Consider the following 27,913-nt stretch of genomic DNA (forward strand, 5'->3'; position numbering starts at 1 on the left):
GAATATCCGATGGACAAAGTTTTAGAGCTGGGCTATAAAACTTTCCGACAACATGATCCGATCTGACTTTTTCCGATTGTGTGTAGAGAATTCCGATCAGACAAAGTGCCACGCATGCTCAGATCAAATTCCTAGACCAAAGCTATTGGCTACTAGCCTGAACGTAGTCCAGTTGTAACTAAATAACGTCGTCATGCTACGTACGATCGGATTTTCCGACAACTTTATCCGACCGTGTGTATGCAACACAAGTTTTGGACAAAATCCATCAGACGAAATCCGATGGATTTCGTTGTCAGAATGTCCGACCGTGTGTACAAGGGCTAAGTGTTTTTGTTCTTATGCACTCTTTCCTGTTATATCTCCACCTGCTGCAACCCTTCATAATATAAATAGATAAATCATCCAGTAGGGAAATGGAAACCCCTCATAATGGCTACAGAATATGTGAAGACCCAAGAACTTAAAGTGTTTCTAAACCCAGGACCCTGCATTCTCTATACCTGGTCTCCCACGGTACACAGGACATGGAAATGCAATTATTTTAGTAAATATAAACTGCTAAACTGCTAAATACCTTTTCTTATCAGCAGTATATGGTAGCCTTGTGACTTTTATCAGTGCCTGGTTAAAGCTTGTAGGAGGAATTTTCACACTGCACTGGCTGTCCTATCAGGATACAGAAGCCCTGATCCTCTGTATAGACAGTCTTGATTGGCCCTGTGCTGATCACATGCACTCTCCCAAAAAAAAAAAAAAAAACATACACACCAAACTGAGCACGTTCAGCCTGACTCCATTTACTCTGCCTTATCTGGACCTGTTCTGGAGTCAGTGGAAGAAGATGAGGATCTGTGCATACAGGATCAAACATACTTTTTACACAACCCAGAGGATTAACCCTTTGGGTTCTACATTGAGTATAATAAGCATGCTTTACTGCATATACAGAACAACTGGTTTTAGTGATGTGGATTTAGTTACAGGTTAAAGCTGTATTAAACCCAAAAGCAAACATTTATTATATTGCAGCTGACCTGTTCTTAGATGTTTGGCTGCATTTGTTTTTTTTGTGCCTTTTTTTTCCTTGTATTTTCACTTGGTGATACACATGCTGTTTTTTTTAACAGACTGCAGAATTAGCAGTTTGATGGTTTAAGACAAACTATTTGCCACTGACAGGGGTGCATATAATGGTCAGCTTTTATTTTTTCCATATAAAACCTTTATCCCAAAAGCAACAAAACTGTTTCTGTAACTGCTGATAAAGTGTTAGCTGGAGTTTGGCTTCAATTTGTTAGTGTCTTTTAACCCCTCCCATGACTGACAATGTTGCTGTCCAAAGGTGCCTTTGTTGCTCCTTCATCCAGAGTGAGGGCACTCTAATACAGGCGTTGGGAGGAGCTGGGTGAGGTCACTACCATGTCACGGACATGAACGAAGGTCTACATGCAAGACACTATACTGTGTAAAAACCATTCACACCCACACATGGGTGTTTTTTATTGAAACGTGAGTGTATTACTGTTGTTTCTAATAAAAGTGTTGGTGCAGTTTTACACTATGGGAAGGTTTTTTTTCTATGATCTTATATGATCACCACTGCAGGATATATGGTGGAGAGGAGCAAGAGTAGAGGTACATGGCGAAATGCACAAGAGATCCAGGTACCCAGGAGGATACCTATATCAAGCATTTCTGGCCTTTATGAGAGTACGGGTCTATACTGGAAGTGAGCAGCCTCTTTAGCACAGGGGTGGAGCACAATGTGGTGGATATATAAAGTTTTGAAAAATGCATGACTTAAGGAGTTCACCTACTGTATATTGGATATTCTATATAAGAACTTTTAAAAATTGTGGTCACAGACACTAGAACTTGAGATATGGGATTAATTACCTTTATTTTTATGCAATTATTTGTCACATTGCATATAGCTTTGGTACTTTTACAGGACTAGAATAATGATATCGGCCTCCAGCAGGGTTGACAATAGAAAAATATTCCACATATTTTTAGGAGCATGTTTGTTGCTTATTCACAGTATATATTTATAAATTGATGGTACATGTATTTATTTAATACTTGTTGAGGACTTTTACTTACACTGTATGTATATATATATATATATATATATATATATATATATATATATATAGAGATGAAATATTGATTTGATGTATTTACCTAGTAGCAGGATATAGAATTCTTCAGTGTGGTACATATATCTAAGCAAACGCCCCACTACAACATTGAATATTTATCGATATACAGTTGCAATAAAAAGTATGGGAACCCTTTTTAAATTATATGGATTTCTGCACAAATTGGTCATAAAATGTGATCTGATCTTCATCTAAGTCACAACAATAGACAATCACAGTCTGCTTAAACTAATAACACACAAAGAATTAAATGTTACCATGTTTTTATTGAACACACCATCTCCAAGAGCTAATTGGAGTGAGGTGTCAGCCAATTGGGATCCAATCAATGAGATGAGATTGGAGGTGTTGGTTACAGCTGCCCTGCCCTAAAAAAAACACACACCAGTTCTGGGTTTGCTTTTTACAAGAAGCATTGTCTGATGTGAATGATGCCTCACACAAAAGAGCTCTCAGAAGACCTACGATTAAGAATTGTTGACTTGCATAAAGCTGGAAAGAGTTATAAAAGTATCTCCAAAAGCCTTGCTGTTCATCAGTCCACGGTAAGACAAATTGTCTATAAATAGAGAAAGTTCAGCACTGCTGCTACTCTCCCTAGAAGTGGGTGTCCTGTAAAGATGACTGCAAGAGCACAGCACAGACTGCTCAATGAGGTGAAGAAGAATCCTAGACTGTCAGCTAAAGACTTAAAAAAGTCTCTGGCATATGCTAACATCCCTGTTAGAGAATCTACGATACGTAAAACACTAAACAACAATGGATTTCATGGGAGGATACCACAGAGGAAGCCACTGCTGTCCAAAAAAAAATATTGCTGCATGTTTACAGTTTGCACAAGAGCACCTGGATGTTCCACAGCAGTACTGGCAAAATATTCTGTGGACAGATGAAACCAAGGTTGAGTTGTTTGGAAGAAACACACAACACTATGTGTGGAGAAAAAGAGGCACTGCACACCAACATCAAAACCTCATCCCAACTGTGAAGTATGGTGGTGGGGGCATCATAGTTTGGGGTTGCTATGCTGCGTCAAGGCCTGGACGGATTGTTATCATCAAAGGAAAAATTAATTCTCAAGTTTATCAAGACATTTTGCAGGAGAACTTAAGGCCATCTGTCCACCAGCTGAAGCTCCACAGAAGACGGGTGTTGCAACAGGACAACGACCCAAAGCATAGAAGTAAATCAACAGAATGTTTTAAACAGTAGAAAATACGCCTTCTGGAGTGGCTCAGTCAGAGTCCTGACCTCAACCCAATTGAGATGCTGTGGCATGACCTCAAGAAAGTCCCAAAGCATCCCAAGAATATTGCTTTACAGTTCTGTAAAGAGGAATGTTCAAGAATTACTCCTGACCGTTGTGTATGTCTGATCTGCCACTACAGGAAACGGTTGGTTGAAGTTATTGCTGCCAAAGGAGGTTCAACCAGTTATTAAATCCAAGGGTTCACATACTTTTTTCCACCTGCGCTGTGAATGTTTACATGGTGTGTTCAATAAAAACATGGTAACATTTAATTCTTTGTGTGTTATTAGTTTAAAGTGTAAGTAAACTCCCCTATCATTTTCAGCCAAGGAAGCTGCCATGTTTGACTCTGTTTAATCTTCAACTGCTTTGGTGCTGCACATGTGATTCGTTATGACACCAGCCATCGGATGGTTTGATAGTTTGGCTGAGAGCACAGCCAATGTGCAGTTAGCATTCCCGGCATGCCTTTTTTTTTAACTGTTTAAATCCATGGGTTTACTTCCACTTTAAGCAGACTGTGATTGTCTATTGTTGTGACTTAGATGAAGATCAGATCACATTTTATGACCAATTTGTGCAGAAAGTCATATCATTCCAAAGGGGTTCACATAATTTTTATTGCAACTGTATGTGGGGACACATGGAATCAATGTGAGCAGCTGCTTGAATCTTATTGATATCCTCTCTTAATAATTTAAAGTGATAGCACATAGGTTTTCTTCTCCATTATAGTGCCTGAAAATAGTGTTTTGTTGTGAATGTTTTCCCTTCCATGACTCCAAGACACATGCCAAATTAAAAAAAAGGGGATCTGATGGTAGTTAGGAGCAACAAAGACACATCTATTTATTGGCAGACAAAAGGTCATTTGTTATTGCACGGGTAACTTTTCAAAATGAGTTTTACCTTTGTTCAGGCATTTTCCCCCTTTGGGGCGATTTAAAAACTGTAGAAAGAAGACCAATAAGATTCCTCATTTTATTTTCAGATAGACACATCATTTGCCACTATAGGCAACAACTCCACCTTTGTTCCTGTATTCTTTTCTGCCACATTATATAATAAACTCAGTAACATTTAAATTTTTTATCCAGCAATTATTTTTGGACTCAAATTTAACATTCATATAAAGTAATTTATATTTTATGGGGTACCTATATGTGCAATAAATAAAGGCTTTGGTAAGTAACATCACTAGTGCTTCCCTTGCCAAATTTCTGCGTTAGCCCCCGCAGAGTATTTTATTTTGCATTTTATTTACAGCAATTCATTAACCATTCAGCGATAAATGGGATTTTTATATCTGGATGATATAAACACCTTAATTTGATTTGGCTACTTTGTGATGTACACAAGGGACCAACAGCTGTCCTTTTCACTGATAAAGAAAGTCAGAACTCTCTTGCAGCGCTGTCTGGATTGTATTTGACAGCCTCGATAATGAAAAACAAATGTTTGCTCTTCTAGTGTAACATTTTATGAACCATTTATTATTCATTTAATCTGCTAGTTTTGTCATTGTTTGTATAAGTAAGTTTGAGGAAAAAACTATTGGCAACAAAAAAGTGTTTTCAGCCATTTTTTTGCAACGCATCTCCTACAATTTCTGTTGTTAAACAGGTTTGAATAGGAAACTTGGCAAAAATCATTGTGAACAGAATAAAATATTAATTCAACTGGATATTTGTAAGATATTAGATTTAAATATGTATAATGCTGTGAAAACAAAGACATTAAGACACCCTGAGTTTAAATTTTACTGCTTGATCTAGTAAGACACCAGCAGTGCAATTTGATGGGCTGTAGGTGACAATACTGTTTTATTTTTTGGTTTGTATAATATAAATCTGGCAGTACCATATATTTTAAAGTAGAACCGAACTCAAGAAGTGAAGATTTTCTAGGATATAGGGAACATCTAGAAGTGCTAATTTTTCCTAAGCAATACCCTAAATATTTATTTTTTTGTCCTAAATTCCTCATGAAAATAGCAGTGCAGTTCCTGATATGTGTGACAGACTGGGACAGAGGCTTTTGGAGAGGGCTAGGGGCAAACCTCCTACCCACTGATTATGGTCCATGGAGAGAGCAGATCATTCTATAATGATGGACAACAATGCGATGAACACTGAGAGCATGGTTTGGATTAATTTTCTGAATAAGGACAATAAAGCTTCCCTTCTGGAGTGAATCAAAAGGTGTAATAATGTTCTTATACAGTGTAATGGTCAGAGGGAATATGGAGGCCCTCCTGCAGACTGGATAGGAGAGGCTCCTTCACTTGGGACAGAAATATTTATCAGAAAGATCCCTCAAGAAATCTATGAAGATAAATGAATTCCACTTTATCAGGCTGCTAGAACATTGTTTGTCCTCTGATGACTTGTCTAGTGGACAGTAGGGATGGGCGAACGGTTCGGCCCGAGCATAAGTTTGGTTGTTCGGACGTTCGGCGAACACTGAAAAATATCCGGTGTTCGGGGCAAATTTGAGAGCCACCGGAACATCGATAAAGTCTATGGGACACTAATATGAAAAATCAAAAGTGCTTCCTACGACTCTCTCTATGCAGCCAACTTCCCCAACTGCTTGCATCTATCAAGGCATCCCTGGCCAAGTGGAAATCTCTGAGGTTGTCGCTGCTTGGTTGTCTCGCAACACTAAAAATGACTATTCTACCCAAACTTCTGTATCTTTTTGAGACATTGCCCATCCCTGTCCCTACCTCATTTTTTTTAAAAACTCCAGGGTGATCTTCTAATTTTTTTCTGGAACTATAAGAGACACCGGATCAGCAAATCGGTTCTGTATGCCCCCCGCACCCAGGGCGACCTTGCATTTCCCAATTTAGCCAAGTATTACTTGGCAGCCCAGCTGTGCCCTGTGGCCTCCTGGTGTACTCTCCACGCCTTTAATCGCTGAACGCAAATTGATAAATTGTGGTTAGCCCCTGTCCATCCGAACTCCATGCTTTGGAGCTCCGATATAACACATGGGGGGGGCGCACCTCCTGGGCCCCATGGCGTTACTGCGCACGCTTTGGCGACGTGCTAAACTGTCATATCCGCTTACTACTACCTCCCACTTCTGGATGGAAAGAGACCTATTCCACTATGGCCACCTGATAGACCCCAGAACTAGACTTTTGAGATCCTTCCAGGACCTGCAAAACACTTTTAATTTACCCAGACAGGCCTTCTTTAGTTATCTGCAACTACGGCACTATGCGCAATCTTTTGTGGCCAACCTTCGCTTTTCCCCTTTAACTGAATTCGAAAAAATATGTTTGGAGGGCTCCTCCCCAAAGGGTATGATCTCCCGCACCTATCAGCTTCTGATCGTGTCCCCGTCACCGGACGGGCCACGACATGCCTATATGGGCAAGTGGGAGCAGGCCCTGGGTGAAACTATACCCCTAAGCACGTGGCAGCGTATATGGTCGCAAGCTTCCAGAAGCTCCATCTGCACGCTCTACAAGGAGAACCAATACAATATTTTATTCTATTGGTATCAGACCCCGGACCTGCTCCACTCCATATACCCCTTGACTGACTCTCGCTGCTGGAGATGCCATAAAGATAGGGGAACGCTACTCCATATTTATTGGACTTGCCCCCTACTTCTCCCATACTGGCTGATGGTGCAATCCTTGCTCCGATCCATCTTTGGCGCTGAGGTGCCTTTAGATCCCAAAATGTATCTGTTAGGTTTACCACCCATCTCCTTCACTAAAATGTCACAGAAACTACTGTTGCATGTGTTAACTGCAGCACGCTGCCTGGTGGCCCTAAAGTGGAAACAGACGGACCCTCCCTCCCTATTTGAACTGCACGCCAGGATCAGAGATGTTAAGAGAATGGAATACCTGACAGCCTCCCTGAATGACACCCTTGATAAGCACCATAGAATATGGGAATCTTGGGTCCTATTGGAGACTCCCCCAGCCTTGTGATCCGCGGTTCTCTCCACACGAGGCCTAATGCTGCCTGAGGTGGCTGTCTTTGGGACAATACTGGGCCCCTGGGGCGGGCGGCTGCCTTAACCCTCTTCCACTCTATTATCTTTCTTTCCTTTCCTTGACTTAGCTTTTCCCGTCTCTACTGCTCCTATTTCTATTTGTTGAAGAGACCTAGTACAGGAGGTTCGCTATTGCGGCCCTTTTATTATATCGTATCTCAGTATGATGTCAGGGGTCGTAAACTTCATGAACCGGCAGCAAGCCCTACCCTTGGCTATGATGTTGGATCAACTGGCAATTGTGATTATTATTGTACTATGTATCCTCCTGTGCTCTTTATTGGAAATGCTTTGTTCTCTTTTTCTTTTTTTTTGTTGATGCCCTCTTATTTCTGTTCCCCTTTCTTTTCTTTTGAAATTAATAAAATTGTCAGTTTTCAAAAAAATAAAAAAATAAAAAGTGCTAATTTTAAAGGCTTATATGCAAGTTATTGTCCAAAAAAATATGTGGGGACCTCGGTCCTGCTCCAGGGGACATATATCAATGCAAAAAAAGTTTTAAAAACTGATGTTTTTTCGGGAGCAGTGATTTTACTAATGCTTAAAGTGAAACAATAAAAATGAAATATTCCTTTAAATATCGTGTCTGGGGATGTCTATAGTAGACCTGTAAAGTTCTGCAGTTTTCCCATGTTTAGAAAAGTACCACAGAAAAATTAAATTTCTAAAGTAAAAAAGTAATTTAAAACTAATTGCGGCAGTAATGAATTGTCGATTCTCGGCAATATAAATAAAATTAATTAAAAAAAACAGCATTGGTCCGTCCCCCAAGTCCATTACCAGGTCCTTTGTGTCTGGTATGAATATTAAGGGGAACCCCGAACCAAAAATGAAAAAAAAAAAATGGCGTGAGGGTCCTCACAAAATCCATACATGCCCATACCCACATGCCGTCAACATGGGGAGGGTGCTTTGGGCCTCATCCCCACGACCATTGCCCGGTGGTTGTAGGGGTATTCTGGTGAGGGGCTTATTGGAATCTGGAAGCCCCCCTCAACAAGGGGACCCCCAAATCCCATGCCCCCCCATGTGAATTGGTAACGGGGCCATTTCACAAAAGAAAGTGTCAAAAATAGTAAAAAAGGCAGGAGACACTTAGGGACAAGTCCTTTATTAAAAGATAAATAATAAAAATGTCCCACAATGTCCATTCACCTTCTATCATGCCGACTGACGAACCAAAAAAAGAAAAAAAAAGCGCAACAGCTCCACCTGCATGGGTGGCTCCCATTGAGTGACGTTTCTTCTTGGTGACAGTTCTTAATAGCGGAGGGCAGGGCCATTCGATGACATAAGCAGGTGACCCCATCATGCCTCATGATGTCAGAGGAAGGCGGGGTCACTGATTTACATCACCAAGTGGCCCCGCCTCAGCTATATAAGATCTGTCACCAAGAAGAAGCATCACTTGGCAGGAGCCTCCCATGGAGGCAGAGCTGTTGCATTTTTTGGGGGTTTTTTTTAAGCTCGTTGGGCAGCGTTATAGATGAATGGACATTGCAGAAATTTTTTATTTTTTTATCTTTTAATAAAGGACTTGTCCCTAAGTGTCTCGTGTCTTTTTTACTATTTTTGACACTTTTTTTGTGAAATGGTAGGGGAACAATGTACCCCGTTACCAAATCACATGGGGGGCTGGGATCTGGGGGTCCCCTTGTTAAAGGGGCTTCCAGATTTGGATAACCCCCTAGCCGGATTTGTCCCCACAACCAGCGAGCAAGGGTTGTAGGGATGAGGCCCTTGTGGAGCAAAGTGCTTTGGGGGGCTACTCCAAAGCACCCTCCCCATGTTGAGGGCATGTGGCCTGGTACAGTTCAGGTTCTCTCGCCCCCTGCCAGGTTGCATGCTTGGATAAGGGTCTGGTATGGATTTTGGGAGGCCCCTATTTTTTTGGCGCAGGGTTCCCCTTAAAATCCATAACAGACCTGAGGAGTCTATGCATTTTGGGGGGACCCCTACATCATTTTTTTTAATTTGGCGCATGGTTTGACTTAATTTCCATACCAGACCTGTAGGGACTGGTATGGGTTTTTTGGGGGACTCCCACACAATTTTTCTAACATTTTTGGTTCAGGGTTCCCCTTAATATTCATACCAGACCCAAAGGGCCTGGTAATGGACTGGGGAGGGGGGCATGCCATTTTTTCAGTGAGTGTTATCTATATTGCTGAGACCCGACAATTCATTATAGCCGTGATCAGTTTTAAATGACTTTTTTCCTTTAGAAATGTAATTCCTCTTTTGTTTATTGACGGACACAGCACCTTGACCTTAATCTTTACCTTAGGGTTATATTGCCACCTTAAGGAGAGGACAATGCCGAACACATAAAAACAGCAAAGATATACAGTCTTGCCCAGGGCGGTCCTACTGGCTATAACCCCTCATTCTGCTACCAGCAGCTCCGTTTTTTCTGCCTAGTCTAGGAGAAGAACCTGGTTCCCTGCGGGGACCAATAATCCTTCAAAAAAAATTTCTTTTTCTGCTATTTTGTTTATTCCTGTGATCTATAATCAACAGCCGGGCTGGGTGACAGGCTGGATAATATAGATCCTGGTAGTCTCCCCAGCCTGGCCATTGAGCATGTGTATACCTAAGCTACGCGATGGGTCGGGCCAAGACATGCCCTGTTTGGTGAGCTATATGCTCTGGGGAACACATATGACCGGGTTACTGCTGTCCGTATCCCAGTGTGCCGTGGCTGACAGCCACCCCGTACTGCTTGAGTGATGGGTCTGTCCATGGAATGTGTCTAGCAGTCCCGGCAGGAGGGGTAAGTACAGTTCCACCTGTTTCGGAAGTATGGAGCAGCTGGGCATTCCCTGGGAGGTCGACTAGGGGGTCTCTCCCTCTCCCTTTCTTCTCTCCCTGTCCCTTTCCCTCCTCCCCATGCTAAGGTGCGGAGCACTTACCTGGCCGGGTGTTCTCTGGGGGGGCTCTGGTTCCTGGCAAGGGGTTGCACTGGGTGGTTGGTGGTCTGCTTGTTTTTTCCCTATTTTAGTGCCGTCCTTGGGGTATCTGTGTGCTGCATGTGGGGACTGACCGCCGCGGCCATTTTCTTTTAGCCGCAGCCGCCGTGTGCTTTTCTGTGGCCATTTTCTTGGCATCCGGTGGCAATTTTCCCGGCGGTTGTGGGTGCTTTAGCTGAGGAGGCCGGCGGCCATTTTTGAGTAGCCTCAGAATTGTTATACTCTAGTGCTGGGCGCTGGTTAAACCTAGGAACAGCATGAATTTGACACAGGACACCTCGTGACAGGCAGAGGGGAGAGTGGACGGTGGCAGCACAGCGCAATACCTGGGTCAAGGTGGTGAGTCCTCCTGTGGGCCCCTCAGTTTGTGGCAGCTAGGAGGGTGGGCTTTTTTTGTGACTTGCCTTAGGTCCCCAATGGTGACAGGCAAGAGTGGACCAGCATGGTGTCAGAAGCTGGCGCTTCTTCCCCAGACATCCTTATTATAGCAACCGGTTCCCCTGGCGTGGTCCTGGAATCTTTTGTTGCTAGGGTAGAGGTGGTGTGTGGGTGCAAGGGGGGTAAAAAATGCCCCCTCCCCCATCCTCTGGGGATATTTTTGATACAGGCTTGGGTCACGCTGTGGCAGGCAGCCCCTGTTCTGATGTTTCAGAGGATGCGGACCGGGACCATTCGCACAGGAAAAAGAGCTAGTAGGAGCACTTATCACAGCGGTGTGGGATACCTTAAAGATAGAGGATATGGCGGGGGACATCTGCAGAGGTATCGGTCCCTTTTGGGTCCCACAAGCTGGCCCGAACTGCTAAGGTGTTTCTGTATTTAACTTATTTTGATTCGTTTATTTACAAGTGGGGAAGCCCGCAGCGGGCCTTTTCAGTTCCGAGACGGATGGCGGTGTGTTACCCCTTTGAGGAGAGTTTCCTGAAAAAATGGACATCTCCACTGGTTGTAGATCCCCTGGTATCCAGGTTAAATAACTACAATTCTGGTGGAAGGGTCCCCCTCTTTCAAGATCCCTGCCGACAGAAGAGCCGAGGCAGTCACAGATGCTTACTGAATAGGCTAAGTTGTTGCACCGCGAGTTGGAGAAGGAACAGGTTTCTCGGGACTGTGTGGAACTGGCAGACCAGTTGGTGCAGGGCCTTAAGCATGTCTGTAATGCGGCCCTGGATACGGCCCCTTTGCTTTCTAGAGCCTCTGTATCAGCAGTAATGCTGGACCACCTGATTTGGCTTAAATGCTGATTTGTGGACCAGGCATCTGAGAAAGCGCAAGCGGATTTGGCTTTCCAAGGTGAGAGGCTATTTGGAGCCTCGCTGGATGACATTATTAAGAATGGTACTGGGGGAAAGAGTACTTTGCTCCCACAGTCCAGAAAGGGTAAGGAGCCACGCCATAGGCAGGGGCGCAGGGGCCCTCCTTTTCTGCTCAGAAGTAGATTTTTCGTCCATCCGGGTCAGCAGCTAAAGGGTCGGCAGGTAAACGTTCCCAGTCCGACAAGGTGCCCGCTGAGGGACAAAGGCGTCCCTGGTTTCGCATGCCTGAACAAGCTGGCGAGCAAATCTGGTGCCGCATGAAGGTTTGCCTTCTGGAGAAATCTGTTTCCTGCATGGGGTCACCTTCGGGTGTTTGCAGTACGGTGGACCTCCCTCCTTTCTGACCAGTGGGTTTGCAAACTGGTTTTGTCAGGCTACAAGATAGGGTTTCTTTCTTGTCCACCAAACAGATTTTTTCCTCCAACCTTCATCTTCTTCCGGCTCGTCAGGAAGCCCTGTTTGGGGCAGTCCTCTTCTCTGATGATTTTTCATTGTATGTGGAAGGCCTACATCTCCATGTGTGAGGAGATGGGGTGGAGTCTGCGTACATTTTCAATTTCCAGGATCCTGCTGTTTTTGTAGCGAGGTGTTCATTAGAAACTTGCATTAAGCACCATTAAGGGGCAGATATCAGCTTTGGCTGTCTTTTCTCAGCGACTCACTCATTGGTGAGTACGTTTGTTCAGGGGGCTCGACATGTGGCTCCTCCAGTACGACCACCGCTGCCCCAGTGGGATTTGAATCTGGTGCTCTCGGTGCTTCAGAAACTGCAGTTTGAAAACATTAGGGAGATTCCCTTATTGACACTCTCTCGGAAAGTAATCTTTTTAGTGGCTATTGTGCCTGCAAGGCAGGTTTCTAAGTTGGCAGCCCAGTTATGCAAGTCTCCCTACTTGATCCTCCACAAGGATAAGGCGGTGCTGCGCCCGCAGCCTTCGTTTCTTCCAAAGGTTGTTTCAGCCTTTCATCTAAATGAGCTAAATGGGCACATTGTGCTTCTGTCCTTATGTCCTCGGCCGTCTCATCCCAAAGAGTTTGCTTTACATTATTTGGATGTGATCCGGGTTCTGCGGGTTTATCTGTCTGTTACAGCTCCTTTTCGGAGGTCGGACTCTCTGTTTGTATTGGTGGCTGGTCCAAAGAAGGGCCTGGCAGTCTCGTCGGCCACCATTTCTAGATGGATCAGACATATTGGGGTTCAGGCTTATGCCATAAGCGGGCAGGCGCTCCGATTTCCTGTCACGGCACATTCTACCAGAGCAATTGGTGCCTCCTGGGCTTTCCAACATCAAACGTCCATTTCCCAGGTGTGGAAGGTGGTGACCTGGTCGTCCGTTCACACTTTCACAAAATTTTACAAGGTTGATGTGAGCCCATCTTCGCATGCAGGCTTCGGCCACAAGGTTTGGCAGGCGACTGTTTAAGGTTGCAACTCTTCTGTTGAGGAGTTCTTTTTGTTATGAGTGGAGTTTATTTTCTTTCTGTTCCCACTGCTTGGGGACGTCCCTAAGGTCAAGATTAAAGGTGCTGTGTCCATCATTGAACAAAATTGAAAATAGGATTTTTGTGCTCACCGTAAAATCCTTTTCTCTGACGTTCATTGATGGACACAGCACCCACCCCTCCTATTTATGTTCATACTGCTTTTTGACAAACTGAGCTACTGGTAGCAGAGTGAGGGGTTATAGCCTGTAGGACTGGGCGGTACTGTACAGCTTTGCTGTTTTCATGTGTTCTGCCTAGTCCTCTCCTGAAGGTGGCGATATAACCCTAAGGTCAAGATTAAAGGTGCTGTGTTCGTCAATGAACTTGAGAGAAAAGGATTTTACGGTCAGTACAAAAATCTTATTTTTTCCATGGCACTGTTCTAAACATGGGAAAACTGTGCCACTTTACAGGCATACTATAGACACCATCCAGGCACAATATTTAAAGGAATATTTAATGTTTATTGTTTCACTTTAAGCATTATTAAAATCACTGCACCCGAAAAAACTGCAATTTTTAAAACTTTTTTTTGCATTGATACATGTCCCCTGGGGCAGGACCTGGCTCCATAAACACATTTTATGACAATAACTTGCATTTAAGCCTTTCAAATTGGCACTTTTGATTTATCATGTTTGTGTCCCATAGACTTTAACAGTGTTTGTGCGTTCTTCTGAATTTTTTGCCGTTCGGATGTTCTGGCGCAAACCGAACCGGGGGGGGGGGGGGGATGTTCGGCTCATCCGTAGTGGACAGAATACACATGTTTTTGTCTTTCCCATTGTATGCCTCCTAAGAGTACATTCCGTGTTAGTTTAGTCACCTATTGGTTCTGTCTGTTGCCTAATTTGGCTAACTGTTGAAGGTATCTATTATTGGATTAGCCTTGTGTCAGCTCTACCTCTTTATCTAAACCATTGTGTAGATATGTGTGATTCGTTTTGTACGAAACCAAAATTCATACGAATTTCCGAAAAATTTGTACATTCGTACGAATCCGAAATACTAATTTTTATGCATACGAATTACGTACAAATTACGAAATTTCATTTACGAATTTTGGATCCAAATTCATAACAAAAATTCATAATTGATGAAAAGTTAACGGACCTAAAAGTTAAAAACCCAGGAAGTCAGCACAGCACAGGGATGGTGGGAGCCCCTCATAATGATAAATTCATTATAATGAAAATTCATAATTGTTACGAAAAGTTAATGAACCTAAAAGTTAAGTTAAGGAAAGGAAGTTAACCCTTTCATGACTAAGCCTATTTTTGGAATTTGGTGTTTACAAGTTAAAATCCATATTTTTTGCTAGAAAATTACTTGGAACCCCCAAACATTATATATTTTTTTTTAGCAGAGGCTCTAGAGAATAAAACGGCGATTGTTGCAATATTTTATGTCACACGGTATTTGCGCAGTGGTGTTTTAAACGCAACTTTTTGGGAAAAGGGACACTTTCATGAATAAAAAAAAAAAAAAACAGTAAAATTAGCCCAATTTTTTTGCGTAATGTGAAAGATAATGTTACGCTGAGTAAATAGATACCAAACATGTCACACTTTATAATTGCGCGCACTTGTAGATTGACGACAAAGTACGGTACCTAAAAATCTCAATAGGCGACGCTTTAAAAAATTTTTACGGTTACCAGGTTAGTGTTACAGAGGAGGTCTACTGCTAGAATTATTGCTCTTGCTCTGACGATCGCGGCGATACCTTACATGTGTGATTTGAACACCGTTTACATACGCGGGCGCGACTTCCGTATGCGTTTTCTTTGCTTCGCGAGCTCGCGGGGACGGCGGGCGCTTTGAAATTTTTTTTTTAATTTTTTTATTTATTTTATTTATTTTAAAACGACTAAATTGTTTTAAAAAATAAATAAAAAATTTGATCACTTTTATTGCTGTCACAAGGAATGTAAACATCCCTTGTGACAGTAATAGGTGGTGACAGGTACTCTTTATGGAGAGATCGGGGGTCTAAAAGACCCCCCACCCCTCCTTTACACTTCAATGTATTCAGATCGCCGAAAACGGCGATTCTGAATACCGGATATTTTTTTAAAACCGGCGCCATTGGCAGCCGAGTAAACGGGAAGTCGTCGGGAAGACGTCGCTTCCGTGTTTACGATGAGGAGACTGGAACAAAGCCGATTACGGCTTCGTTCCAGTTCCTCCGCAGCAGCCGGAGGCGTCGGACCACTGATCGGTGCTCCCGATCGAGCGGGAGCACCGGTAACAGCGGCGAGAGGCGGCGGGAGGGGGGGACGTCCCCTCCTGCTCCTCCGGCATAACAGCCGAGCGGCTTTTAGCCGCATCGGTTGTTATGGCTGGAAAGCCAATCGCCCGCTGAACAAAACGGCACCGGGATGATGCCTGCAGGTGCGGGCATCATCCCGGTATACCCCCCGGAAGCCGAGTACGCAGATCTGCGTACGCTCGGCGGGAAGGGGTTAAGGAAGTCAGCTCAGGGATGGTCGGAACCCTACAGGAATTTCTATGCTTACGAATTTCATACGAAATACGAAATTTCATTAACAAATTTCGGATCCAAATTAACAGAAACATGACTGATGTTTTGTTCACCATTCAGAGGAAGTCAGCACAGCACAGGGATGGTGGGAACCCCTCATAATGATAAATTCATCATAACGAATTTTCGCTATTTTAACAAAAAGTTTACGAATCTAACGAAAATGAATTTGATTTGAATTTCGTACATGAATTACGAAGTACGATTTTTTTTCCGTATGGAATGAAACAAAACAAATGGTTTTATGGCGCCCATGTCTACCATTGTGTGATGTTTTGGGTAAATATTTGGTTTTATTGTTCATGTGGTGACTGGCCTACTTTTAAAGTGTATAAAAAAATCTGTATTTTTGTTCAATAAACAGCCATTCCTCTGGAGTTTACCTCAACCCCTTGTATGTCTTGTGTTTATGATGCTTGTACTTACAGAGCTGGTATTAGCTCTCGGTCAGCTGGAACGGTTTGGAGGGCAGGAGGCAATGTTTGACGGAAACACCTAATCGGGGTGCCAAGCAGTTCTGTCACAGTATGTAAAGATCCCAGGCCTATATTCTCACAGATGTATATCTGCAGATCTATATCTGAGTTATAAGGTGCTTTTGCTTCTGACTGCTAGCCTTCTGAGATTTGGAGTGAGATTCTGTGTCACTACTGTTCTCCTTTCATGGAGGCTCTGATGTGCTGTCTATACCAAGGTATTTGTCTCCAATCCACACACATTGTAAAACAAGACATGGAGTTTAGTTAGTGTTTGGAAAAGATCAACTGCAGGGAGACAACAGGCAATATTGGTCTCTTGCCCTCTGTCTGTATTTTTGCGCACAGATTGCTGAGTTTAGTTCATTTTTAAGAACCAGTTTGCAACAAATTAAATGCTTGTTCCTTTTTATTAAACAAGAACATGCTAATGCAGTTATTTGTAAGGCTACCAGTTATATTCCAGAAACGTAGGTTTAGGCAAACTTTTCATTTGACCATACACTGATACTTACTTATTAGAATCTATGCCCAAAGGACAGGCACAAGGCAAACAGTCCTCATTTGTGCCATCAGTTGGATTGCCATAGAAGCCTGGCAGGCAGTAATCACAGTAGCGGCCATAAGTATTGTGCTGGCAGTCCTAAAATGAAACAGGAGATAAATAGATTAAGCAAAATAGTCCATATATATATATATATATATATATATATATATATATATATATATATATATATACTGTATATATGTCGAAAAGCAGAGAGCACTAATATAAGCACTGAGGCTTAGTGAGTGTTCATATTATTTCACTGTGATGACGCGTGCCTTACAGCAACATAGAATATGCATGTTTTGTTCAGTAACGTTTAACATGTAAAGCCACAAGGTCAACCTGACAGCCAGGTAACTACCATTTTCAGTCAGTAATGTCAGTCTCTGCATTTTTGTATAGTGACCGGTTTACTTTAACTTCTTAAGAACAGCATAACTAGATTTTCTATTCAGCTTCAAGTTTTATACATGTGTCCACTCCTGACTTTGTGTCCAGCATTATTTTGCAGCCAATGTTGCAATGATAAGGGGAGCATTTTCTGTATGGGCCCAACCATGATCATTATTGATCACTATTACAGTGCACTGAAGCCACAAAAGAGGGGTTTAAAATTACAACACACTTTTCCTTCATAACTGTAAAGCCCCATACACACTATCAGATTTTCTGCTGATTTTTTCCTTCAGATTTACCAAAACCATGTAGTACAAGGGTCTGCCTGATTGTATACAAAGGAGGATGGAGGCTAAAGCCTCCATCCTCCTTACCATTAGAGGAAAGTCAGCGTGCAATTTCACTTGCAAAATGAACAGCCTCATTGTCATTAGTAAATCAACTCCAGTGTTTAGCCCAGCTGTGATGTTTTTTTAACTTGGTCTAAGTGCAGTGAATTGATAACACATTTTGTAATTGGTTGAAGAGAAATCATTTTGGTAATTTGTTCACTTGAAACTGGGAAACAAAACTGTAGACAGCAGAGTGCCGTGTTTGAAAGATGATAGGAATTTCCCAAAACTGATCATAAAATTGTCAAATGTGGGGCAGCAAAGGTGGCAGACATATGATAAGTCCTGAGTTGAGGAAGGAGGCCACACCTCTGAAACACATTGTGATGGCAACTGTGTGATGTCCACACTCTCTTCTCCCCTGTATCATGCTAATGTGGGTTTGTGTCATTGGAGAGCAGCGCTGGCTGGACCGGGCGCATTAGGATCTGAACTCCGAGCGTAGTGGTAGATAGCCTCAGTTGTGCTGCCAGTATCTTGGCAGCACTGTCCACGCCCCCCCCCCCCCCCATTTTTAATTTTACCATATTAAAGCCAAGTTACACTAGGGTGGCCTTGTATTGTCTTCTTTTCTATTTTTGTCTAGATGTGTTCCTGCCACCCAGAGGATCCATAGAGAGCAGCAGCACACTTTGACCTGTCTGATTGACTTTGACTTGTCTAATCATCCCAAATAGCCAGCTGGAGGGCTATACTAAATTGTTGATCAGCGCACCTGCTAGTTTTTTCTTTTGTGTGTATTTTTTGTCTTAACCACTTCCCGACCAGCGCACGACGATGTACGTCGACAGAATGGCACGGGCAGGCATATTGGCGTACAGGTACGTCCAATATTCGATGCCGCCCTGCCATCGGAAAAAAAAAAAAATTTATATATTTTTGGGGGATATTTATTATAACAAAAAGTAAAAAATAATGAGTTTTTTTCAAAATTGTCGCTCTATTTTTGTTTATAGCGCAAAAAATAAAAACCGCAGGGGTGATCAAATACCACCAAAAGAAAGCTCTATTTGTGGGAAAAAAAGGACGTCAATTTTGTTTGGGAGCCACGTCGCACGACCGAGCAATTGTCAATTAAAGCGACGCAGTGCCGAATCGCAAAAAGTGGTCTGGTCTTTGACCAGCAAATTGGTCCGGTCTGAAAGTGGTTAAAGGAAATTTTTTGAAGGGTGATTTTTTTTTTTTTATTTGCATTGAGTTGGGTTTTAAAATGATACTAAAGCTTTGTTTTTTTTTCTTTAAATAACAAACATGTCATACTTACCTCCACTGTGCAGCTCATTTAGCACAGAGTGGCCCTGAATATCCTCTTCTTGGGTCCCTCTGCGTCTCTCTCGTCTCCTCACCGCATTAGATAACTCCCTAGGAGAAGCACTCTGCTGAGGGGGTTACCTTGCGGGTGCGCTCCCGAGTCATTCATTCGGCATCCATAGATGCTGAATGTATGATTCGGCCCAGCCTCCTGGTGCCTGGGTCATAGGATTTGATTGATAGCAGCGGGAGCCAATGGCTGCGCTGCTATCAATCTATCCAATCAAGGCCGGGACTCCGTGAAGAGAAGGGCGGCACGGTTCCACTGAAGAAGATGAAGGGGCTCAGGTAAGTAAAACAGGGAACTAGGGGGTCGGTGACTGCCAGGTGTTTTTTCACCTTAATGCATAGGATTTTTTTTAACCACTTGCCGACCAGCCTCCATCATTATACTGCCGCAGGTTGGCTCTTTTGCACAAATTGCTGTAGCTGTACATTGGTTCGTGCAATAGATACAGAGCCAATGTGCATGACCGGCAACTGCAATGTCCACTGGCTGCCTGCAATCGCTCCACAGAGATCAGGAATGGGAATCTGTCAATGTAAACAAACAGATCTCAATTCTGACAGGGAGTAGAGAGAGATTGTCTGTTCCTAGTGATCAGAAACAGAGATCACTCTCCTCTTCTAGTTAGTACACTCCCCCCACAGTCAGAAACACCTCCTAGGGAACAGATTTAACCTCTTGATCACCACTAGTGTTAACTCCTTTCCTGCTAGTGTCATTTATACAGTGCGTTTTTATAGCACTGATCACTGTACAATTGTCAATGGTTCCAAAAAAGTGTCAGAAGTGTCTGTTCTGTCCGCTGCAATGTCGCAGTCCCACTAAAAAATTTCCTGATCACTGCCATTACTAGTAAAAAAATAATAACAACAAAAATGCCATAAATCTATCCCCTATTTTGTAGACGCTATAACTGTTGCCCAAACCAATCTCAATACGCTTATTGTGATTTTTTTTTTTTACCAAAAATATGTTGAAGAATACATATTGGCCTAAACTGAGGAAGACATTGGTTTTTTTATATATTTTTTGGGGATATTTATTATAACAAAAAGTAATAAATATTGCTTTTTTTTTTCAAAATTGTCACTCTTTTTTTGTTTATAGCGCAAATAAAAACCTCAGAGGTGATCAAATACCACCGAAAGAAAGTTCTATTTGTGGGGGAAAAGGGCATACATTTTGTTTTTAGTACAACATTTCACATCTGCGCAATTGTCAGTTAAAGCAACTCAGTGCCATATCGCAAAAAATGGCTTGGTGATTAAAGTGGTTGTAAACCCTTACAGACCGATTTGTGCTACAGGTAAGCAAATAATAAGACTTACCTGTAGCTACCCAGAATATCTTTTAAACCTGCACCGTTTATGAGATATCCCCTGTATTTGCATGTGCCAATGTCATCGGCACATGCACACTGACACAAACTGAAGTAAAGGCATGTATGTGCCATTGCTTCAGTGAGTGTGCCGTTCCCGCATGCATGTAGCTCCGACCAATCACAGTGCCGGAGCCGTGATACCCAGAAGTAACCCCTGGGAGTGATGTCGGCGGCACCGCAGCGAGGGCTTCGATCTCAGGTGAGTATTACATAATGAGCTAGTATGCTATGCATACTAGCTCGTTATGCCTTTGCCTTGCAGGTGTTAGTTTTTTTTTTTTTTTTGTGGGTTTACAACCTCTTTAAGGGGGTAAATCCTTGCAGTCCTTAAGTGGTTAAATCTCTTGTGAATGCTTGACCGAAAATGTAACTGGCCATGGTAAAGAGAGAAGACTTACACTGGCCATACTCCTGGCATCTGAAACCTCTTAAAGGCACATCTTTGCACACCACCCCATACACACACACACACACTTCTAACACATCTCTGCATCCACTTGCACATCTCTGCACCTCCACCCCCCCCCCCCCCCCCCCAGCACACCTCCTCCAACTCAAAGCAAATCTCCTTTACCCCCCAACACACACGGCAATGTACTTTAAGTACCTTGGTCACGCTATATCCACTCACCTCTGCTGCACATATTGATCAGCTGCTCCGTAGTTCTCAGAATCTCCCTCTGCCCCTCCAGCCAGCAGTTCAATATGTAGTGGGAGAGGAGGGGGTGATTAGTCAGCCTGCAGCATTTTCCTCTGCTCCTCCGGTCAGCAGTTAAATGAAACAGTGGAATGCCAGCCGAAGGTGCAGGGGGAAATGCAAAACCTGGGCTCCCCCCATGATGGCAGAATGCCTGGACCTGGTCGCATATGCGACTCTTGTGACCCTGGTAGTTCCACCACTGTTGCGTGTGTTTCAACTGTGGTTTTAGCTGTTTGTACATAGTTTAGCCTTAGAGAAAACATATTTTGGAAAATAATCATGGGTAACCATTTTCATACTGCAAAATCAGATTGCAATGACATATATGAATGCACAAAACGAGAGCGCCTTCTTATCATAGTACTGCTAAGTTAAAGCTGAACTTCAGTTAAAAACATAACTATTAGAAAAATTGAAGGTGAATACTGGAAAGTGGGACTAAAATGCTTCTAAATTAGAAAACCATGAATAGCCTTTTCTAATTGCCACTTGTTTCGGGAAAAAAAAATGATATTGCTGCTATTATTTTATTATAGACATCAGACTTGTACAGTGAGTAACAACCTAAAATTCAGTACATGAAAATAAAAATGAATAGCTACCTGCATTCTGCCGCAATCAATAAATATAGCAAGGTAATTCATTTAAGCAAGCCAAGCACATTTCCCTCCTTCACTAAGAATGAAGGTATCATTATGGAGACAGCCGTGTTTTATTAATGGTGATTAGAACAAAATCTTTTCTGCAAGGCAGACTTATGGATCAAATAACTTTTCCAGTTATAACAAGATGCACGTTATAAATTAGAGGATGTTGGAGTCACGAATCTTGACTTTTATCATCCATCAGAAATGTACTTCATCAAATTTTCAAAACAGTTTCAAAGGGAAGATAGACGTAATATAGGTGTCTCCCCAGGTACTGAAATATCCCAAATGCACGTAGAATAAAAGAATCCAAGATTTAAAACATTAGCATACTCAAACAAAAAAAAAGAAAAAAGCAAGACCAAAGTACAACTTTTGTTTCCAAGATGTCACTATAAGCCCTTGTACACACGGTCGGAGATTCCGACGGAATGTGTCCTATCGGAACGTTTTGTGGGATTTTCCGACTGTGTGTGGTCTGCATCGGACTGTTTGTTGGACAGTTTTTTGGACTGGATATTCCGACGGACCAAGTTTTCCAACTTGCCGGTAAAATTTTCCAACAAAATGCTCCTATCGGACATACTCCGATCATGTGTAGCCTACTCCGATGGACAAAGTGCCACACATGCTCAGATCAAATTCCTAGACCAAAGCTATTGGCTACTAGCCTGAACGTAGTCCCGTCGTAACGAAATAACGTCATCACGTTATGCACAATCGGATTTTCTGACAACTTAGTCCGACCGTGTGTATGCAACATCACTTCCGGACCTCTTCCGGAATTAATCTGTCGGAATTACTCCGATGGATTTGGTTGTCGGAATCTCCGACCATGTGCACAAGAGCTTAGTGGTAAAAAATTGCATATACTGCCTGACCAGTAAACACATTTCTATTGACCTAGCTTATTGTAGTTTATTAGCGCTGGGGTAGCGTCAGTTTACTTTAAGCCTTTATTCACACAGAGTGTATTAAAGTGCATGCCCGTGGAGGACCATGTTTGCCCGCACGGAGATGCACAGGTGTTCCGTGCATTCCTGTGCAGCCAGTTCTATTGATTTCAATTGGGATGCAGCGGCTGCATGAACACAGCAGCTCCTCTCAATTTGACATCCGTGTAGGTGCAGGTGAGTGTGGGTGCATGTCCCCAAACTCAGAGTGTGCATTCAAGGATATGCACTCATACGCTCCTGCACATGGTCCTTCATGGGCATACATTTTAAGATGCCCTGTGTGATTGAGATCTAATGTCCCATACACACGGTCGGACATTCCGACCACAAAATCTGTCTTTTTTCCGACGGACTTTGGCCGAAACTAGTCTTGCATACACACGGTCGCACAAAGTTGTCGGAAAATCCGATCGTTCAGAACAAGGTGACGTAAAACATGTATGATGGGACTACGTAGAGGCCAGTAGCCAATAGCTTTCGTCTCCATTTTTCTGAGCATGCGTGGCACTTTGTGCATTGGAATTCTATACACACAATTGGAAAAAGTCTGATCGGATTTTGTTGTTGGAAAATTTTAAATCCAGCTCTCAAACTTTTTCAGTCGGAAATTCCGACAGAAAAAGTCGGTTAGAGCCCACACATGATCAGATTTTCCAACAACATAATCCGATCGGACTTTTTCCATTGGAATTTCCGATCATGTATGGGGCATAACAGTACTGAAATATGAAAAGATTTAAAAAGGTATGAAAACAACAATACATTTGTTTGCTAATAGGGCTGTTATGACTTTTAAATCAGATCTAAGTTCTAATTGGAAAACATTTAGTTTGTTAAAGCGATGAATATCATAAATAACTTTTTTTTTCTTTTTTTTTTTTTTTTATAAAACACATTTATTTATTTTTTTCATTCTATTTTTCATTTAGCCTCTTTCAGACAATTTCTCTCTATATACACTGACTTCATTGTCAACTGCACCTCATAGCTTCCTAGTAGTGAAAATGGTGGACTATGACTATACCCGTGCAATGTGTGTCAGCACAACCACTTGAAGTCTCAATCAAGGGAAACACAGGACAAGGTGACAATGCATAGGTACAACTGAGAGACAGTTGTTACCACATATCAGTAAGTGCCTAAACAAATATAAAGTCATGGAATATTATTTTTAAGAATATTGAAAACAACTGTTGAAATGGGGGATATGATCACCATTTCCCACTGTGATCAATAAAGTATTCTGAATCTGAATTTTGTGTGTAAAAATATATGGTTTACACAGTGAACTTGGTGCAGAATTATGCACTTTATAGTCATTACAAATGACAAGGGAACACTCTTTATGTTTTTAGAAAAAAAGATTTCACTTCAACATGCAGAACGTCTTCTTCACAGTAAGCGCTATGAAAATGTGGAATACACTTCCTTTAAGAAATAGTTTTGTCCATCCCAGATTGTTTGAAAAAAAGAGATGGATACAGGTATACCCTACTTTTAAGTACACAATGGGGTTTATTTACTAAAGCTGGGAAGTGCAAAATCAGGCTCACTTCTGCATAGAAACCAATGGGCTTCTAACCCCAGCTTGTTCAATTAAGCTTTGGTAATAAAACACTTTTGTGGATTTTACAAGCTTAGAGACTGGGTGCTACTTCTCCAGCTCTAAATTAATTGTTAATTGCTGTAAACTGGACACTGGAATCTGAGTGTAGATGCTTGTGGCACCCCTGCATATTACCTTCTTTCTAAAATGATTGCTGTATCTAGAAGCTTGCCCCCACCATCTGCTGGTCAATATTCAGCACTGCGCCATAGTTATGCTGCAGCTGTACCTGACCAGTAGGGCTTATATTGGTATCAGAGAACTAGAGAACTCAGTGAGTACCAGATCTGCCAGACTCCTTTAGTATACTGTCACCTGTTACAGTTTGGCTTGTTTTCTGATATGTTTTCATCTGGCTTATCTTTGCGTATCTGTTAATTCGAATTACCTTTGTTTTCAACTTTGACGGTTTTATGTTTCTCCCTCATTGAACACCAATTGCTGGTTGCAGGGAGGATCCACCTCATTCTGTGAAATTGAAATATAAATCTAATATAATAGGGTTGTTCATTTTATTTTTTAGAAGACCCGGTTTAGGTGGTCAACTTGGATTGGGTTCTTTTGATTTAAACTGTTTCAAAATACTTGACTAGCATGGGTAGATTGCATGGATCCTTATGCACAGTTAGTGGTAGTAAAGGTGACTGAAAAAATAAATCCCTGCATCGCATACTAGCACATTATGACAGACTTACCTGAGAATAAAGCCCTCCAGCGCTGGTATATCACTGCTGAGACGGATGACATCTTCTCGGTCTTCCTTCCGGGTTTGCGGCCTCCGGCTACATGAGTGGCTGGGAGTGCAACGACATCACATGCCCGTGGGAGCTGCCCTTTCTGGAATGGGCTCTGAAGGTTCAGCACTGTAATCTGGACCTTCAAAGCATATGCACTGATGATGTCATCAGCTGTATGCACTCTGAATATCTCCTAAACTGTGCAAGTTTAGGAAATATTCACAGTACCTATAGGTAAGCCTTATCATAGGCTTTCCTGTAGGTACAAGTGGTAGTAGAGAGTTTACTACAACTTTAAAGTGATTGTAAATTAATACCTTGTAAAACAACCCATTCCAATTACATTTTTTTCCCTTATGTTATGTTATCTTTTCTTATGTTTTTTTTTCCCTTTTTGTTATACAGTAAGTGATCACATTCCCTGTGTTCTCAGCTACATAAAAGCTGGGGGGAGGAGAAGCAGCAAAATATGGAGGACAGGTAAGATCATTGGGGGAGAGCAGCCTGAGTTCCCAGCATTGTTAGAGAATGGACCACGGTGTGTTCTTCTACTTAGTGTGGTCAGTTTTTAATAGGAAAGCAGAGGGACTAGTAGGAACACCAGGGATTTCATTTAAAGGAAGTAAACCAAAGAGAACAAGATACATTTTCATGCAAGTACATTGTACAGTATGTTTATATCAGGAATATGAAATGTTGGGTTTACATACTCTTTAATGTGGAAATATTTTTATCAAAAGTTCCTTAGGAAGGTCAACAGTCTTGCAATAATATGCTATATTGTAGCTTATAAACAGTATATAGATTTTTGGTAAAACGTTCTCATAAACATAACTCTGAGAGGAAAATCAGATGGATATATACTTACGCATCTGATGTGTGCATATTTTATTTCGCTTCCGAAAGACGGATACGACGCAGACGTCATTTGCCGGGAGGGCGTCCCTGGACGAGTGGCCTGGGTGCCCCCTGCAGGGTGCACGCTCTGTGATCAGTGAGTCTATGAGACTCGCCTGATCTCAGATTGGAGTAAGGGGTCAATCCTGACCCCTTACCACGTGATCAGCTGTCAGTCAATGACAGCTGATCATGTGATGTAAACAAAGCCGGTAATTTTTCCTCCTCACGCTGATAGCGTGAAGTGGGAAAAAAATGCAGATCACCGGCGGCTGCAAGAGGGACATGATCATGAAGGTACCTAGCAGTGCCCACCAGCGACCACCTACCGGTGCCTACAGTACCACCCATCAGTGCCCACAGTGTCACCTCACAGTGCCACCTATCAGTGCCCTCAGTGCCACCTCACAGTGCCACCTATCAGTGCCCACATTGCCGTCTATCAGTGCCCACAGTGCCGCCTATCAATGCCCACAGTGCCACCTATAAATTAATCAGTGCATCATTACCAGTGCTGCCTATCAATACCACCTTCCAGTGCCACCTACCAGTGCCCATCAGTGCCACATGCCAGTGCCCATCAGTGCCACCTATCATTGCCCATCAGTTCCATCCATCAGTGCCACCCATCAATGCCACCCATCAGTGCCACTCATCAGTGCCACCCATCAGTGCCACCCATCAAGGCTCATCAGTGCTGTCTTATTGGTGCCCATCTGTGCCTATCTGTGTCGCCTCATCTGTGCCTATCAGTATCGCCTTATCTGTGCCTATCAGTGCAGCCCATCAGTGCAGCCTCATCAGCGAATATCAATGAAGGAGAAAAATTACCCGTTTGCAAAATTTTATAACAAACTATGAAACATGTTTTTTTTTGTTTGTTTAGCAAAAAATAAAACCCCAAATGGTGATTAAATACCACCAAAATAAAGCTCTATTTGTGTGAAAAAACATTATACAAATTTCATTTGAGTACAGTGTTGTATGACCGCGCAATTGTCATTCAAAGTGTGACAGCGCTGAAAGCTGAAAATTGGTCTTTGCCGGAGGGCGGTTTAAGTGCCCAGTAAGCAAGTGGTTAAAGCCAGTCTTATTGTTCACTGTAATTCTTTGTGGTAGTAATATGTTGGGTTGTTGTAGAATTGAAATAGTTTCATTAATTTTTTCTTATACAAAAATGCCAGAGTTTAAATAGAATCAGATTTGGCCAGAATGAATAAAGGTCCAAGTAATTTTGTGCTTATGCTGCCACCACTGCATATACTTTGTTTATGTTTTACTTTGCAGTGGTGCAGGCACAAAATGCCTTTGATTTTCGATTATTCTAAATGACTAAAGAATGATGTCATCTTGCACATGGCATACAATATAGTGACAATTGGACCTCAGAGGCAGATGTTTCTACATTTTTTTACACAACTCAATGTCACAGGGGAAGAGTGACCCAACACAGCTGTGTGCATGAACTCACAATACTGATACATTCAGATCTGTGCACAATGCAGATCTGAATGCAGCATCTTCTACGCACACATGCATAAGCCCTTATGCCGCGTACACATAATCGGAATTCCGGACAGAAAAAGACAGATGAGAGCTTTTCATCAGAAAATGCGACCGTGTGTATGCTCCATCGGAATTTAGCTGTCCGAATTTCCGCCAGCCAAAAATTGATAGCATGTTCTCAGTTTTTCAGACGGAAAAACTTTCTATCGGTAATTCCGATCGTGTGTATGCAATTCCGACACGTTTAAAAATCACGCATGCAACTACGAGACAGAAGCTATTGGCTACTGGCTATTGAACTTCCTTTTTCTAGTCACGTCGTACGTGTTGTACGTCACTGCGTTATAAATGATCGGAATTTGATGTGACCGTGTGTAGGCAAGACAGCTTGAGCTGAATTCCGTCGGAAGAGCTTTTTCCAATGAGAATTCTGATCGTGTGTACGCGGCATTAGGTTCCTGTGTATAACTATTGAATTGAATACCACCCAATAGGTTCCCATACACTTCATGTCAATAAGACCATAAACAAACCCCTAATCCCCACGCAGCCAACAAAGTTTCAATCTTAAACCCTAACACCTATAAGCATCTAAGCAGTAAT

At 42.4% G+C, this 27,913-nt stretch overlaps 1 protein-coding gene across 6 annotated transcripts in view; it reads right to left on the minus strand.

Moving 5' to 3' along the window:
• Positions 1–27,913, minus strand: part of LAMA2 (laminin subunit alpha 2) — a 1,237,914-nt gene that overhangs the window by 486,583 nt on the left and 723,418 nt on the right. For all 6 annotated transcript variants that reach the window (XM_077486899.1, XM_077486900.1, XM_077486895.1 and 3 more), the window contains one exon: positions 16,740–16,867. In XM_077486899.1, the coding sequence (XP_077343025.1) occupies positions 16,740–16,867 (128 nt within the window). The remainder of the gene's footprint in view (positions 1–16,739; positions 16,868–27,913) is intronic.

The sequence above is a fragment of the Lithobates pipiens genome, unplaced genomic scaffold (genome assembly GCF_037356315.1).
Source record: "Lithobates pipiens isolate NorthernLeopardFrog02 unplaced genomic scaffold, aLitPip1_a1.2 Scaffold_18, whole genome shotgun sequence".
Lineage (NCBI taxonomy): Eukaryota > Metazoa > Chordata > Amphibia > Anura > Ranidae > Lithobates > Lithobates pipiens.